Here is an 18,253-nt window from a genome sequence, read left to right as displayed (position 1 = left end):
TTGTCTTTTCCATTTTGGGTTATTTGTATTCTTCAGCAAACTTAATGCACTTAATCGCTTTCAAGGAATCATGGCAAAATACTGTTGATTATTTGAAAGTGTGTTAGTGGCATGAAATATGCAATGTGTAGGAACAACAAATCCAACCAATAGGATTCTTTTGAATTACAAATTAATAAAGCCTCATCGATGGAATCCAGAGTGTTTTTTAATGTTAGACACACTATGAAATATGCTTGTTTTTTTGTTTTTTGTTTTTGTTGTGAGAGAGGAACGGGATTGATATGTTGGTGAGCAACAAACATCTCTCCACACATCTCCACATTTCCTTATCTCTGTACACCCAGATGTCAAACATTGTTGTTTTTGTGTTGAATTAAAATAGATATAGAAGTTTATAGAATATTATATTACAGTTTGTAGATATTATAGAAGTTTACAGAAGTTATAATAGAAGGTTCAAAGGCAGCCATGCTGTCTTTTATGGTTGGAGTTAAGGTCTTTAGACTAGGCATGTGTCTCTGCCCTGCAGCCCCCTTCCCCTCCAAGGTGTCAAAGGATATCCATGAAAACACTTCATTTTTTGAAAGTGAGCACGTACTCCTCCATTGTGTTTACTGGGAATGCATGCTTTAGTGTTTGTGCATCTGTTTCCTGTGCTTTGCAAACACCACACCCCATCCCAATGTACCACGATAGGTGTGTCCCGAACAGTGTTTTCCGGTATGACCACGCTGTAGCTGTCTTTCTCCCACTGTGGAGGCTGATTCTTCACATTGGTGATGGTGACAGCCAGCTCCACTGAGCTGCTCCGGTTGCCCCCGTCCGTGGCCATGATTTGCCTGCTGATGTAGGTCCTCTGTGGCAGGAGGTTGGCACAGATGAAGAAGTGCAGAAAAGGCAAGAACATCACTTGATTGTATGTAAATCTGACACAGCTATAACTATGCTTTCTATAAGCATTGCACATCTAGATCACACTGACTGAAACAAGCAGTCAATTTTCCAAAGTCCTGTGCAGGAGGAAACTGAAAGCAGAATGCATTCATATAAGAAACAGAAATACATAATAAGTATAATTTTATTGATTTGTAGGTCATAGCCCAATGTGGAGGAGCCTTACAATTAGCTATGGCCACTGTAATCAAAAAAAAATTGTGAGTAAAGACAATTATCACACCCTTGACCCACTAAGACCCCTTAAACCCTGACTGGTGTAATTCATGTCAATATGGACAATCAGCAATCAAAAACCAAGGTCAAATGCCTCCACTCCAGTTAAAGGTATTTATCTGTTCTGCCTGTATTTGGCATTAACACAGCAATAGGTAAACACAAACTCTTTCAGTACTCTTTCAACACTGTAAACAGACCTGACACCCAACCAGCACAGTGCTGCTCCACCAATGATGCTGCAACTATACCTTCCACTCAGAGAGAACTGTGCTCAGTGAGATATACAAATACAAAAACACAAAGTGCCAAGTGCCGAGTCTCACACAGAGGCTGAGACACTTATATGACTTTTTTTTTTTTTAATTAGGTCCAATTGTGAGAAAACAAAAACACTTCCATGCTAATATTGTTGGAAATAGTAAAATAATTTAAGCTAAATGGCATTTAACTTGAATCAAAGTGTTTTTGCAGTTATGCAGTTTTAAAAATTAATCTTTGCTGTTAGCAAATGAGTCAGCTAAGACTGTCCAAGAAATGGAAAAAGCATGTGGGCAGTGCCGGCATGTGTATTATACTTTATGCAGTCATTCTCATTACGACATATCCATGTTGTAATGAGAATGGATATGAGAAAGGATATGTTCTACTACACTATTCTCCAAAGCAAAAGTACTGGCATGCTGCCAAGTGAGAGTGAAAGATGCCAACAGGTGCTGAGTATACAGATATTCATTCTTATCTTTGCACAGGAAAATGGTGAGCTGTTGCTTTTTGGGCTTTTATCATCGTGGCACTCATCTGAGGAAGGGCTTTCTATTGTGCACGCTACATGACCATTTCCTCTATTGCCTGTTCATGTTCCTGCCAAGATTGTTTTTCGTGCCAGTGGTGAAGCAAAAGGTTGGAGGCAGTGAAGTGAGGGGGAAAAGAAAAATGAAATCAGCAGGGTTTTGCTGATGCCAAAGAAAAGGCTTCAGCGAAGACATTGTCACTTATTTTGGTTGGGTGTCTGCTACCAAACACTCGACTTCTGGTTTCTTGCTGTCAGCATTTAAGTACTTAAAACCAATACAAATGTATTTCTGGCTGCGTACTGTTTGGTTGCAGCCTTAAGTCTAATGCTAGCATCATGTAGAATTTTAACCTGAATTATGAAATTGCATTATTTCCTTGAAGTGCTTTTGTGCTCTTCCGAGTGATCCTATGAGCATGATTACTCTCAATGATACCCAATAAAAAATACAAACAGACAAACCATCGATTTGCTTATTTGACAGCAAGAGCTCCAAAGCCCTGTACATAAACAACATTATGTAATCTTTCAAACAGTAAGCTCAGTGTTAATTATTATTTGATAGGTGTGTTTACCTGAGAGATGGGCTGGTTTACATACACCCAGCCTGTCAGGGGGTTGACCCTGAGGTATTCCGGCTGTTCAGTGGACATGGAGTACGTGATGGCGGCGTTGGTACCAAAGTCGTCATCATGAGCTGCCACCCGCAAGAAGCTAGTCCCGATCATGGTATCCTCTCGAAGGAAGTCTACAGAGAAGAAAAAGTGTTGTTTATGCCTTAGTGGTTAAGTATGTGGAGCTTTAATTTGCTGTCTCTTGAAATTGTCTGGTCAATGTGCTGCAACTTTAGAAAACACAAACAAATGAAGAAAAAAAATGTCACCCCTCTGACAGCACATTTAAAAAAACTGCAGTTAACAACTAAAGTGTGATGTAATTAGCTAACACATTCACCCATTTGACAACACATATACTGCACAAAGAAGCACCCTGTAAACAAAGAAGGCATAGAAATGTGCTCCAAATCATACAATAGTGGACAATAAAACCTGATCAACACACATAATTAATTCATGGCTTAGTTATTTAAATTAATCCATCATTATATCACAAAAATTAAAAAAGTCAATTAATTTCCATGTTTGTTATTCTTCAAAATAGCCAATGCTGAAAATTAGAAGTAAACTGCAACATCAAATGTAATTTAGGCTTGATTGGGATTTCTTTCAATGTGATGACAATGTGTCAATTCATATAGCTTTACAAGGCCACACAAAAAAAAAAAAAAGAAAAATCCCTCATTATTTGAGCACCACATCCCAATTCAGATTTGGTTAGAAATGGTTAAATCACACATTTGTAATTCAGAGTTAATGCTATGTCTGATGGCCACCAAGTTGAAATTTATAGTATAATATTATTTTTATAATTTTTACAATACACAAATTAATGAATATTGTACCAGTACGTTATGAATAGGATAACACATTTTGAATAATTTGTATGGAATAAAAAACATTTAAAACTAGACAACAAAGGCTAATACTGTGCAACTGACTCTTAAGTGTTTCACAGTTATGTTTGTAAAAAGGAGCCAAATATTATAATTTCATATTTGTCATTTACAGTTTGTACCATGAGTTTCTACGTGTACTTCTCATCCGATGACTAGATGCTTTCCAAAAGTCAAGCAGTCAAGTTGATTTTTGTTCTGAAGAAGTGAAATGTTGTTTTCCTGAGCTTGTCCATTTGCTTGTGTTGTCTTACTGTACGTTTAGTGGGATGAGCTCTCTGTCACGACTCCTGCAGATCTAAGTGAGGCGCATATCTACTTACACTCATATCGGATGTTCTCGAACTTGGGACTGTTGTCATTCTGGTCCAGGATGAGGATATTGAGCTGACAAATGCCAATCAGTGGGTCAGCTGCCTGGTCAGTGGCTGTCACCGTCACTGCGTACTCACGTTGGTGTTCACGGTCAAATTTCCTTGCTGTCACAATTACTCCTAGAGACACAAAGATAACAAGGTTGATGTGACAGCTAAATCATCCCAAACACTGCCTGCTCTCATGTCCCCAGAGCATTTTCAATTTAATACTAAAATGATTTCCTCTGTTTGCCTTGAGGCTAAACTTTAAAGACTGGACAGTTAGGAAAGGACATGAGAATTTTTCAAGAGCAGTTATCATCAAATCAAAAGATAATCATTTTTATTATTTATTTTACAAATTACGTTAGTGATTGCTTTACTAAAAATACTGTTGCTACTGAAAAGGTGATGCTGTTTAGCCCATAGGCCTATTAATGTTTTTGCCTTTTTTTTTTTTTTTTTTTTGAGAAGATCCCAAAGACTTCAATGTGACCAAGTACATGTAAATTTGAAAATACACATTCAGAGCTGCAGTTTTTGGTCTTTTGATTGCCTTTGCAGGTGTTTTTTGCTACTAGTTTTTAAAATGAGAGCAGGCCAGACTTTGAGATGAGCTGAAATGTTATTTAAAAACACGTAAAAGGGAACAAAGTTCTGTTGGGTTTCTGGTTTGTGAAGATTATTCCAATGAAATTAAGCCCTGCATGAGGCTTCCCATTGGGATGAAAGCGCATGTATTCTTCTGTATTGGCGTATTAGACAGGGCTTGAATTATGACCCCTTCCTTTAGCCGCAAAAACCCAGAATGGCTGTTATATACTGCAGATTTCATCCAGTTTACAATATCTTAGGTTCAAAAACTTGTAGAAAACCATGCATGGCTTGCCATATCCAGCATACTGAGGGAAAAAAGCATAATAAAGGCTCTGCACTGTGATGAAAGATCTGTTGGTTCGTGGAAGTGAGGAAGTGGCTTTGTGTGTGTTTCAGTACCAGTGTCGGGGTGTATGCTGAATGCAGGCACAGTGGAGTCTTTGTGCATGAAGCCGTATGTGACCCTGCCATTGGAGCCCTCGTCAGCATCCACAGCATGAACCTGCAGAACAAACGTCCCTGCTGGCTGATTCTCAAGGACTGACGTGCTCTCGCGGTACTGCTGGCACTGAGGAGAACGAGACAGGGAGTATGGCAGGACAGTTGGGAGGAAGAGAAGATTGTAGCAATGTAAGTGCAGAGAAACTTAGATCAATACTCAATTTATTGAAACAGTACGCAAGATTGTGTGGGAGGTGGAATGCTATTTTGAAAAGACAAAGTAAAGACCATCTATCCAGGGGACAAAAAAATGTAGCATTGACAGAAAATAATGGAAAAATACAGAAACAAAGTAAGAACCCTGGGTCCCCTCTATATGCCTGTTAATGGTAGTCGGCGGAATTAGGTTCTCTGGGTGCTAAAAAATATCCTGGTACCCTTCAGCCATAGGTGCTCAATAGCTGCTCTGTGTTGTACTCACTGAACCCCCAGCACTTTAGTAAACATGAAATCTGTTGATCGTTTTGTCCTGGCCATTCAAAAAGAGAGATGGGTGCAACACATCACAAAGAGCCTTTGGCACAGTTCCCAAAAAAAGAAAAAAAAAAAGCTTCAGTTCCATTCAAAAAAGCACATTAGAGTGAGATGTTACAAAAATTGCAAAGTGAATGAGGCAATTTTGTCACCTTAGTGACCATTCAACTGCCTGAGCGTAATACTAAAGTCTGACTTTGAAGTGTTGGTGTGATAGTATTATTGCTGTAGTTCAGCTGGAGGCCAATTTATTCAGCTTAGTCAAAGTGACGAGTGTTAAAGAAGCTGATCGAACACGGGATGTATTGAAAGAGACAAACAGCAGAGAGGGGATGACGTAAATTTACAGCTCGTCCTTAATGTTGAGATCGCCTGTTATGGTTGTGCTCTGTGGAGTTTCGGTGTGCGCTGCAGACTCTAAGATCCTGCTATGCATGATAGCTAATGGCAGTCAGATTAAAAACCAGAAGAGCATACAGTGGAAAAGAATTTCTACACCAAATGGACAACGCAACATACTTTCCTTGTCATGAGAAAATCACAGGTAATATTGGGGGAGGTTTGGGTAAACAGGTTAATATCTTTTGATGATTAATTATTACCCATCTTGTGCTTAAAATTGTGTATTTTATAGCCTGTTTTACTAAAGAAAAGGTGAAATATTCCTGGGAAGTTTGGATTTGAAAGTTCCCTAATCTCTAAAACAATTAACCCTGGTGTTCAATACATCACGTCAATTATAGAACTCATCACAGACATTCATTCATCCTCTAAGACTCTTGATGTGATGCAAGGTAGCTGCTCCATGTTTGGGGTCTCAAAGGCTTTGTCAATCACTGAACTTGTCAGGGACACAAAGAGTCCTATCATCCTCATCTGAACTCTCTCTGCATCTCATTCTCTCTTTTCTTTCTCCAACAACATTATTCGCTTCCTCGTCTCTCATCCGTCTATCTCTTACTCTGTCTCCATCAGCTTCATTGTTTTTCTCCCTCTTGACTCACTTGAGCGTTGCTGCTGATGTGCCGCTGACACAAAAGGGAAGGAATCTCTCAGTACAGCTAGTTGATAGGTTCCTTTGACATCTAATTAATGGCAAAGGAACTTTTTTAATATACTAATTTTTTCAAGATCTCTCACTTTTCTTCCAATTCTCTTCTCGTCATCTTTCTACTATTCTATTTTCTTTTCTGATGCAACAATATTTCTATATTGTTATATTTCAATATTTCTAATCTTTTCAACCAGTCCATCTGTCAATATAAGGTTTCTTTTTTTGACTGCAGAATGCAGCTACATTTTTCTGCACGCCGTCCATAAGGGGGAAGGGGGAAGCTATACTTAACAGTCTATCCACATAAAAAGAGGCCAGCAGGGATGCAGTCATCACCTCCAATTCTAAGACGCTGGTGTATCTCCGGAGTTTTCAGATAATGCCTTGCAAGTGAGGGTAAGGCACAGAGTGTAAGATTCAAAAATAATGAGCCATAGCACACTACAGGAAATCATTATGCAAGTGGGAGCAATGCACCACCTCACATGATTTCATGAGAAAGATAAAAGATGTAAACAAAATGGCGACAGCGATATAACAACCTGTGGAAACATTAGTGAAACTTTCAAACTTTGCAGAGAGAAAATACCAAAGCAGAGAGCTGAATGAGTCTCTGTGATTGAAATGCTTAGGACACACAGTCAACCTGAGTTGTTTATTCTCCAACTGCACAATGAGTAGCTGACATCAGCCTCAAGGGCTTCACTGTTTACTGCTTGGCATCACCATCAGCAGCTCGCCAGAGTGAAGAAGTGCAAGACCAGAGTCCTGCTGTGTTTGTCAGGCAAGCTGAGTCAAAGTTAACCCTCCTCATATCCTAAGAATGTCTCTGAATCTTCATCTGAATCTTTTTAAATTCACTGACCATGTGAATGACAAAAAAAAGATCAACCATATTTGCTTTGGTGTACTTATTTCTATCACTTTCTCGCTCTCTCTCTTTTTTTTCTTTTTTTTTTCAGTTTGACCCCAAGGTCGATTCTTCTTCAGTCAGGCCAAAACTATAGTCTGAGCCTATCTTAAGATGAATTGTGTGGTTGATCTGTGACTTAGGCAGCAATCACGCTGGTATCATATCATATCCATGCCAAAGATGGACCTGAGTTTGAAAGAAAAGCTCTGCAAACACTGGAATTGTCACTCCATCACTTGAGAACATGGAGTTTTGGCGAAAAGAATGAGACTGCAGATACAAGTAGCGGAGGTGAGTTTTCTTCACAGGTGGCGGCACTCACCCAGAAAGAGAATAAGGCTAGACAGTTTAGAGATAAGCATTCATATGTCCAATGTCCAGTCTGCCTCGGAAACAGCTTAGGATGTCTCAAGAGAAGCAGGAAGATGAGGTTAAGTGATTAAAATGTGAACTCAATACATACTCCATAGCAGGTTTGCAGTATAATTACTTTTGATAATGTTTTGTTTCTGGACATACATCTTATAATATATATATATATATATATATATATATATATATATATATATATATATTGTACATTTACTTTTGTCTACACTGTCCATTTTTAAATGCTTTAGAAAACATTCACAGACCTTTTCGAAGGCTGGTAAGAGCAGTGAAGATTGTATATTGGCTAAACTGTCTTTTAACAAGAAAAAAATTAGGAAATCCCCCATTAGGTAATCCCACCCTGCAGGCTAGAATTTGGTAACATGAACAAGTTGGAAAACTGAAGCCCAAGGAAAGAGAACTAGTAAGATACTTAAGTGAGAGGAGGACTGCAGCTGGGTTTCCATTTAGCCGTTGAGTTCTTTGAAGGCAAACCATATAAGAGCAGCGTTTACAAGCAGCACATTTACAAGCCTCCTTTAAATGTGGCAAAAAAAAAAAAAAAAATCACATATTGTTTGCTGGGCAACAAAGTATCCAATTTATCCCAAGAATCACTGTGTGCCATGGATGAACCACTTTTCAACTAAAACGCTGATAAAACAGTGGCTGAAGATTAACAGGGAATCTTCTGCCAATCATTTCCGTTTAGCCTTCATGGTCTATATGATTTTCACATGTCAGGTGCATCTTGACATGTGAAAACCACTATATGGATAGACATCATGACGAACATGACATAAACAGCTGGGCATGAGCTGTCCAACCAGGTTTTTGCTTTTTTTTTTTATTATCAACATAAACATGAACCTCAACAAACCCTGTGTGAGAGAGTGTGGCGATAGTCTCAAAGGTCGATAAATAAATGTAGTGAGTGGTTGTGAGTGTTTGTGTAATTTGATGCTTATGCTTCTGGGAAATGCAGGCTCAGGCCGTATGCGATAGATCTTGGCTTTCTAAACCTCTCAGTGTGTGTGTGTGTGTGTGTGTGTGTGTGTGTGTGTGTCCTTCTTTGGTCCTCCTATCTAAGTCCACTGATCCAGCACTGATTTGTGAGGGTAAAATGTGTTATAAGATTGAGCATCAAAACAAGATAAAAGGGCCTTTCTCCTTCAGTGTTCTGCTGCTGGCTGCAAGTGGAAACACCAACTGACCTCGGATGTCTTCGCTTACTGAGACATCAGTGCACAGCTTCCTTTTAATTTCAGCCTTTTCTCTGTCTCTTTTTTTTGGAACTTGGTGTCTTTGACCATCTTTGACCAAAGACAAACAAATAAAAAGCAGAGTTGGTCCTGTTTTCTCATCCATCTATTCTCATGTTTTTCTTAGTTCCAAAGTTAGTATTTGCTTACTTTCTTTTCTTTTTTTTTTTTTTTGGTATTTCATTTCATATTCATTCTGAATTTCTCTTTTACTTATACATGGAAAGTGGAGAGAGTCCAGGGACTTGTCTGTTTCAATCAGCATCCAACTGCAAAGAGATGAGAATGAATCATAGACTTGCAGCATGATGTCAACAGGAGATTCCTGAGAGAGACAGTTGAGAATACAGAGCATGTGAAACGCTGCAGACCAGGAATCCCTTTCTTCTCCTCCTCTATTTCCTCTTGGCTCTCATCATGTTGCATATCCAACTCTTTCACCTGGTAGGGTGAAGCCAAAAGGGAAACACTTGGTGCTCATTCTAACCTCGAGAGGGAGTAGGTGAGGTTTACTCACTGAGCCTGCTCTCCTAATCTTGGCTCACGATGTCTTGGCATTTAGGGGGAGCTAGGCGGGTGGGGGGATGGGGCTTTAAAAGTCCCCTCATTTAAAATTGAGACATGGTTAGGAAAAAAAAAAAATAGGTAAAGTCAAAACACTTTTAATGCAGGTCGGTCGGGAGTTCTCCCACACCCCTCACAGCTTTAATTAAAAGACCAAGATGGGAGGGAGACGAGAGAGATGAGGGTCAAACCAGCTAATCGCTCCTCCAGAGAGGAGAGATAGAGACTAATAAATAGAGGAGACAGAAAGACAAAGAGCGGGCAACAGAGGAGTGATGGAGAGACAGAAGCAGAAAAAGAAAACTCGTAAAGAAAAGGACATAGTGGGAAGTCATTGTGATATAGTGAGGAGAACATAAAAAAAAAAAAAAAAAGAGCAGGGGAGCAGATGCTTATCCGAGACCTTTTCCTACGCAGGCAGATAATGAGCAAACTAAACAATATGCAATGTGCTTGCGACTGCTCGTCTTACCTTCTCAAACACCGGCTTGTTGTTATTCACGTCATCCACTCCCACGACGACCTGGGCAGTGGATGACAGCGCCTGAGGTCCGCCCGAGGCATTGTCATCTGTTGCCGTCACATTGAGGACATATTCGACACCCTGGAGGCGAGGGGGCGGGATGGAGCGCAAACGGATTAAACCTGCAACCAAACAGGTTGTGACATTGATTAGTAAAACACACAATTCCGTCCACACGATCAACCTTTATGTTTGAAATGAAAAGAATCCATCATTGTTTTTAAGTATTCCAAAAGCTGGTATGTTTCTGTGTGTTTCTGGTACTTGACTGTCTCTTGTCTGTATTTTTACTTTTCACGAAAAGTGGAAATTGCTAAATTATCTTACAGTGGACTGACCACAGAAAAGCTTTGCTTGTTCTTGCAGACGGAACCCAAGTTATCCATTGTGTCTGTGCCATTGTGATCAGTGAAGATAACTGTTATGACAAGGTTGTTACACTTCCATTATGATTTGGCTCAGTTCAGACCAAATCCAGTTCACTACAGCCTTTCCATTTAGCACGGCTCACACTTGACAGAGGGTGGAACAGATAATGAGATTAGTGATAGATGTCACATCAAAAACCAACAACTATACAAGTCAGTGAGCAAACTCAAGCACAGCTGTCCCCGACTTTCAATAGTACAAGCGTGTTTTCTGAAGTGAAACACCGGAACACTCAGTGTCTGACACTAAATGAATAGAATTAGTCAAACTTCAGTCAAGTGCTCTCAGTCAAGAAGAAAAGAATTTAAAGTAGCAAACAAAGATATCAATTAATGAGTAAAAATTAATGAATAGCTAATATAATAATTTCATTCTTCATGCCAGTTCAAGTGGTTGATAAAATCTCTTGAATAAGAGGCCACAAAACGTTAGTTTTAATCTTAAATATAGAGTTTGTAGTACTGTGTAGCTCCTCTCTGTAGGAGTTGTTCCATTATCCCACTTAGTTTTGAAATCATTTGCCAATCAAACTATTCCACTGACCGCAATTATATGGTATTTAGATTTTCCAGCAGGAAAGCTACTTTTGATAATAACAAGGCTTTGGCGAACAGTCCAAAGTGCCTGTGCAAGGAGGTTCAGGGTGTGTCAACCTGATTTCTCCCATTTTAGCAGCAGGCCACTGTGCCTGGTGTATGGTGTAAAGGGGTTGCATGTAGTTTTGGGTGTAAGATACCATAAACAAATTAGTGCTCCATCTGTCATTCCCTCTGAATGCCTTGGGAGGATGGCTGCTGAAGATGACGCAGTGTTTCTTCAAGAATTAGATGCTGTTTGGGGTGAATTTATTACACATCATGACTGATCGGTGACATCCGTGATGCACAGTAACATTGTGCAATGCACATTATGCAACAGAGAACACCTCAATCTTCTTTGTGCATTCTGATGTCCCACCTGAATAATCTTAAAGTCTGAAGCTCATTTGTGTGCTAGCCACTGTATGCACACATTGCCACGTGTTCTTAAAAGAACGGGAATACACTGAGTCTTATGACTATGTTGTTTGAAAGTTAGCCAAGTTTGAAGACACAGATTTAAAAATAAAATAAAAGCTAACTTCACTAAGTTGAATCCATGATTATGAGCTTCACTGTTACACTGCAAAAAAATAAATTATGAACAGAACTAATGAACAGAAATAATTGTTTGGGTACTCAGTGATTTGTTAGCCCTGTTTAATATTATATTCTTACTTATTCATTATGTCAACCCTATTGATTATATTACTTCCTAATCATACTTTCATAAGCCCATGAAGATGCTGTATCTCTAGTACCAGTAAATGAAAGCAGGAATGAAACAGCTTTTCATTCAGCAAAGACTTACTAAAAGGGAATCATGTGTACACATACTTTTACAACTGATTAAAACAAAATATATGCATTTTTCAGGTTTTGTGCATGCAAATAGCTTTTTGTCAGTCATACAATCACAAGATAGAATAATGATGTGCCAAAGATTTACCTGGCAACACCTAATTTTTAACCCAACACACAGCGCAAGCTCATATATGCGCAAACAACGTGGCCAGACGGAAAACTGAGAACTACTTTGGCCTGACACCTGCACTGAGCTGTGACCAAATCAGAGAAGGGCCCTTTAGCATCACATCGCTTATTCTGCTTTGTTCCGAGTGCATGTGTGTGCTTCTTTACCAAATGCATGGAATTTGAAAAAAGAGATTGGACAAGAGGAAAATATTATTATCAAAGTATAAAAGTGTGCAAAAAAGCCATTATTGTAAAAATACTGAATGGACTGCCACCTCAAATAGACTTTCTTATTTAAACTTTCACAGAGATTTCATTAATCATGGCAGCACAACATATGAATAGTGAAATTGATTTGTATTCCCTTGTAGCCCTGTCGGTCTGGTATTCTATTTCATCCTGTGTCTCTCTTTTTCGGTACTGACTCTCTCTTTCAGTCTGGTGTAGGCGTCTCATCTGCATCCCACTCTCTGCTTTGAATGAGTCCACTCTAATACAGAGAATCTATTTTGTATTCATCTCACTCTTTGGTGCTCTGTTTGTGTTAGATTGGTGTGTGTGTGTGTGTGTCTGTGCATGCGTGAGTATGTGTGTGTGTGTGCCAAAAGTGCACTTATTACATCTTCCTTATCTGCAGCAGCATGGGCAGGTGCTATCGCTGTCATGTGTTCATTTGGTTTCTGTTTCACAAGAGACCCTGCAACTGGAATTGTGTGTACACTTAATAGATATCACAGATATGTGTTTGTGTATATCATTCATCTTCTATCTCTGTTTACCTGACCAAGAGACGGATTACATCCACGAACTTTATGCATTTTACTTTTTTTTCCATTTTTTTTTCTTCAAATAACAGTATTCCTAGCAGCTGCGACAGCATGAGACATATATGATCTTTGCAAATGACTTTCAATGGAAAAGTAGATGAAGCAAAGGAGAAAATTTCTGTTGCACTCATGGTAATACCGTACAAGCTAAAATTTTTGAACTGCACACAGTATGTCCCTTCTGTTCTGCCCTAAGGTTGCTGGTTCCTAAGGCACTGCTGACTATAGGTTAGGCTGTGTGCGTGCGTGTGTGTGTGTGTGTGTGTGTGTGTGTGTGTGTGTGTGTGTGTGTCTAACAAAAATAGGCATGGGAGAGAAAGGGGATGGGGAAGAATTCCAATTTCCAGCAGTAGACGTGCAAGAGGAGGAAGCTTTGCCTGAAGAGAGACTTGTCACATGCATTGTGTCAGACACATGCATGAATAATCTCTGTTTCTCATACTCACACACACACACACACACATGCTGCAGAGGTTCATGCCATCTACAATAAAGTGCAGTGATTTTGTCAGACCTCACTACAGATAGGCAGAACTCTGAGTGCTTAGACACCCAAGTGGACCAAATTTTTTCTCCTGTTATTTCATGCTGTTTCATATAATTATGTGGTTGAATGCAAATCAACCACATCTGTGCAGCTTCACATTGCTCACTTTTCTAACTTGTCTAACTTGTCTTTCAAAGTTGACTGGATTTTCACCCAACTCTGCACACACAGCAGTGTTGGTGCAGGAAATTTAAATGCTTTACCACAGCGAAACACGAATGCCTTTAATATTGAAGACACACTCAAAACAGTTCCAAAAGCTTTCTGCTAATGCAATTTTTTTACATTCTTTGGAAAGGCCATAAAGCCTTGAAGCTTTGTGACGATTTCATTTATCAACATTCAATCTCAAACAAACATTAAGGACAGTAGATCTCATCCCTGTGGACACAAAAGTAGTTCAAAAGAAGCATATGACCGAGAGGAAGGATCTGCAATTTTCTCTCCAGTACATGATCAAAACATTGTATAACAACGCCTGTGCTGTATTGTACGATATGTAGCTCACTGTGTACAAGGTTGAACAGATCCACTTCTGATCCATTTCTGAGAGAGACAATACTGCAGAAGCTGCCTAGATGCAGTATTTTTCAAAAGTATTAAGCCAGCTTCACAGTTTTTCACGTGTTTGATCACAATTTAAACTGAGGAATTTGGGTATGGCACCTGAATGTTGGGAATTTTCTGAAATTCTCGGCAGATCCTAATAGGGCTGTTGGGTGGGCAGACATTTCAGTGGGTTCATGTCCCTAATCTACTCCTAGTCTGAGGTAGAGTGTTTTGGAGTTGATTTCACTAAGGATATCTTTGTACTTTGCTCCAGTCAACTTTCTCTGAAAACACATGACCACAACCATGATACCACCAACATGTTTCACTTTTGGAATGATATCAGTCAAAAACTAAGTGCTACTTCCTTTCCTCAAAAAAAAAAAAAAAAAGCTTAAAACTAAGGCCAAAAAGTTCAGAGTTTGTTTTACAAATTTGTTCACAGTCCAGTCTTTTACTGTACACTTAAAGAAACTTTTTTGTGTCTTTCTTTGCAGAGAGATATCTGTCCAGATACTCCGGATACCATAAAGCCCATGAAGATAATGATGCTTGTCCTTTTTGAAGTATTCCTGCCATCTCAATACATGTTCACAGAGGCTCAAGAGGAGGCCCAAGAGCAGCTCAGAAATTATAAGACACACAGGGTGAAGCCTGGAATGGCCAGCTCAGAGATAAATATAAATCTGGAGCAGATGGGGCTTCAGCCAGAAGCTCTGACTAAAGCAGATAAGACATTGGCTTGGAACCCTGACTCAGGAACAAACAATGCCCGCAAACTTGGATCCAGACTTGAGACTGGCTGGAGACATGGTGAAGGCTAGAAAGCTCCGATGAAGACTTGAAGCTAACAGGCTGGGAAACAGGTTAAAGGGTTGTGAGTCTAGGACTACCTGACTGTGATTCAGGCAAGAGGTTTACTGAGAAGGCAATAGGTCAGTAGATACAGAACTAGACTTGTGTCCATAAAGAACAAACACATGTGGAATCATTCTCACCTCTGAATCTCTCCGAGCTAGCTTCTATAGTTTCATCATCCAGACCGTCAACCTATCTATTAGACCCAATACCAACTGGCCTCTTTAAAGGGATTTTTTACTTAATTGAGCCGTTCATTCTAGATCTGATTAATTTGACCTTATCTTTGGGTTATGTACCTCAGACTCTTAAGACCGCAGTCATCAAACCCCAGTTTAAGCCTAATCTTGATCCAGATGTTTTGGCAAACTATAGACCCATATCGAAGTTTCCATTCATTTCTAAAATCATTGAAAAGCCGTAGCAAACCAATTACACGACCACCTGGATGGGAATGGTTTGTTTGAAGAGTTTCAGTCAGGATTTAGAGCCCATCATAGCACAGAAACAGCACTGGTCTCAAGTCTCAAATGATATTCTAATGGTTTCAGACAATGGATCAGCCTCCATACTTCTCCTCTTAGATCTTACTGCTGCATTCGACACCATAGATCATAATATTTACTACAGAGACTGGAACATGAAATTGGGATTAAAGGAACTGCACTAAGGTGGTTCAAATCCTATTAGATAGACATCCGTTCATTCATGCTAACAACAACTCCTCCTCATGCACTGTAATCAGTTATGGAGTCCCACAGGGTTCGGTATTTGGACCAATCCTCTTTATGCTTTTTCTGCTTCCTCTAGGCAACATTATCAGGAAACACAGCATCAACTTTCAATGTTATGCAGACGACACTCAGCTGTACCTATCAATGAACCCAAATGAAGTCAGTCAGATAGTCAGACTGCAGACATGTCTTGAAGACACAAAAGTCTGGATGACCCAAAATGTTTTACTTCTCAGCTCTGACAAAACTGAAGTTATTGTGCTTGGCCCTAAGAGCAGAGTAACACTATCTGATCATCTAATCAGTCTGGACGGCATTAGTTTGGCTTCCAGCTCCACTGTAAATAACCTTGGAGTAACCTTTGACCAGGACATGTCCTTTGTCCCTGACATAAAACAAGTCAGTAGGGCAGCCTGAGAAAAATGAGGAAAATCAGAAACAACCTCTCTCAGGATGATGCAGAAAAACTAGTCCATGCATTTGTTATTTCTATGCTGGACTACTGTAACTCATTACTATCTGGATGTCCAAACAAATCTCTGAAAGGCCTTCAGTTGATTCAGAACGCTGCTGCATGAATATTAACAGGAACTAGGAAAAGATGTCATATCTCTCCCATGTTAGCTGCTCTTCATTGGCTGCCAGTAAAATACAGAGTAGAATTTAAAATCCTTCTGTTAACATATAAAGCTCTTAATGGCCAAGCTCCATCGTATCTCAGTGAGCTCATAGTCCCTTACTGTCCTAGTAGGCCACTCCACTCTCTAGATGGAGGTTTACTTGTGGTTCCTAGAGTCTCCAAGAGTAAATCTGGAGGCAGATCTTTTAGTTATCAGGCTCCTCTTCTATGGAACCAACTTCCAGTATCGGTCCGGGCGGACTCTTTAGCAATTTTCTAGACCGGGCTTAAAATATTTTTGTATGACAGAGCTTGTAGTTAAAAAGTTAAAGTCCTCTAATCTTTAGCTATGCTGCTACAGGGCTAGGCTACTGGGGCAACGACTGAGCATCTCTCTCTCCCCCCCCGCATACGCCAACAATAACCACGCTTATTAAAAATCACTGTTTCTCCCAGTTCTAAGCATGTGTACTGCACTTACTAACCATGTTTTCCTGAAGTCTCTGTCTCTCCCAGTTCCTCTCCTCTCTCTCCCTGCACTCATCCTGCAGGTGGTGACTCGGGTGGGGATCGCCATCCCATGTTCCTGCAACACCTGCTGCTCCCATATCTTCATAAATTCCATACTACAGCTCATCTCCATGAACTTCATGCAGCACCATGTTCCTGCCTATACCCCCCCCCCACCCCACTCTCAACCCAACCGGTCGAGGCAGATGGCTGGTTCTGCCCGAGGTGTCTGCCTCTTAAAGGAAGTTTTTCCTTGCCACTGTCGCCAAGTGTTTGCTCATCGGGGGATCTGTTGGGTCTCTTTAAATAATTTTATGAAGAGTTTGGTCTAGACCTGCTCTATATGTAAAGTGCCTTGATGTAACTTTGTTATGATTTGGCGCTATACAAATAAATCTGATTTGATAGATTTGATTGGATTTAGACGACATACATGACTGTACCTATTATCACTCAGTAACTGGAAACCGATTCAAACTCCAACTGTTCAGTTAATTGTGTCCGTGACCATCAGGTCTTTTGGGCTAGTGATTGCAAAGATTTCCTTCAATTATAAAACTGGTAGCTCAAATCAAGCAATCTGATTGGTTCATAAGTGTTTTATAATGAGCACACACAATGGCGATGACATTGAATTACTTTTCATAGACCCTTATCACTCTGCAACTGAGAAGCAACACATTAACATGAATAAAAAAAACAAAAATGCCAGACAGCAGATATTTGACAAAATCCAGTTATTGAAAGAGCAGGTAGGTGAGCAGGGGGAAAAAACAAAGTGGGTAAACTAAATCGTAAGGTAGCTTGTTTGCTTGTTGCACAGCAACATTTTTATAACTTTTAAATAAACAATCATAAGGTTGTGTCTATTTCTTTAGGTTTTTTGGCATACTTTTACCATTTTATAAAGAAAGACAGATGATATTGAGCTCCTGGGACATTACGTTTTAAACTGGTTTTCATTTTATCTGTATTATAGAAATCAATATAAAATAGATAAATATATAAATAAAAAGCAATGAAACATCCTAAACAACTTGCAGGGTTGTCCAAGAATTGATTTTAGTAAAACGCTGTTTAATGCATTTAATGTAAGTGCTTCACTGATGATACCATCAGAAAACATAGTGTGTCCTTCCATAATTACACTAATGACACATAACTTTATGTTGCTGTCATCTGGTGACACGAGGACGGTTAATCCCCCTTCTAAATGCATTTTAGAGATTAATGTCTGGACATCACAAAAGTGTTTACAACTCAACCAGCACAAATCTTAAATTCCCTTGAACTTGTACTGGCCCAAAGCCAGCAAGCAGAAAAAGAGGAAAAAAAAAAAATAATAATAATAATAATAAAAAAAAAACCTTAGGGTGATCTTTGATGCAGAGCTTCACTTAAACACTCATGTACAGATGCACAGCTTGTGTCCAAATCTGCTTTTTATCACCTGAAAGGGGTTTTCTAAAGAGCGACAATCATCTGTCAGCAAACCTGACAGATGTTTTTACATCTTTGATGCTTGACTA

At 39.5% G+C, this 18,253-nt stretch overlaps 1 protein-coding gene across 1 annotated transcript in view; it reads right to left on the bottom strand.

Annotated features, from left to right (window-relative positions):
• The window catches only part of LOC115041216 (neural-cadherin), a 277,317-nt gene that overhangs the window by 143,326 nt on the left and 115,738 nt on the right, over positions 1-18,253 (bottom strand). The window contains exons 8-12 of the mRNA XM_029498542.1: positions 10,048-10,220; positions 4,835-5,003; positions 3,806-3,976; positions 2,545-2,717; positions 692-859 (exon numbers count right to left, since the gene is read on the bottom strand). Of these exons, the coding sequence (XP_029354402.1) occupies positions 692-859; positions 2,545-2,717; positions 3,806-3,976; positions 4,835-5,003; positions 10,048-10,220 (854 nt within the window). The remainder of the gene's footprint in view (positions 1-691; positions 860-2,544; positions 2,718-3,805; positions 3,977-4,834; positions 5,004-10,047; positions 10,221-18,253) is intronic.

This window comes from Echeneis naucrates, chromosome 3, assembly GCF_900963305.1.
Source record: "Echeneis naucrates chromosome 3, fEcheNa1.1, whole genome shotgun sequence".
Taxonomy (NCBI): domain Eukaryota; kingdom Metazoa; phylum Chordata; class Actinopteri; order Carangiformes; family Echeneidae; genus Echeneis; species Echeneis naucrates.
The sequence above is the reverse complement of the archived record's forward strand: the minus strand, read 5'-3'. Positions and strand labels throughout refer to the sequence as shown.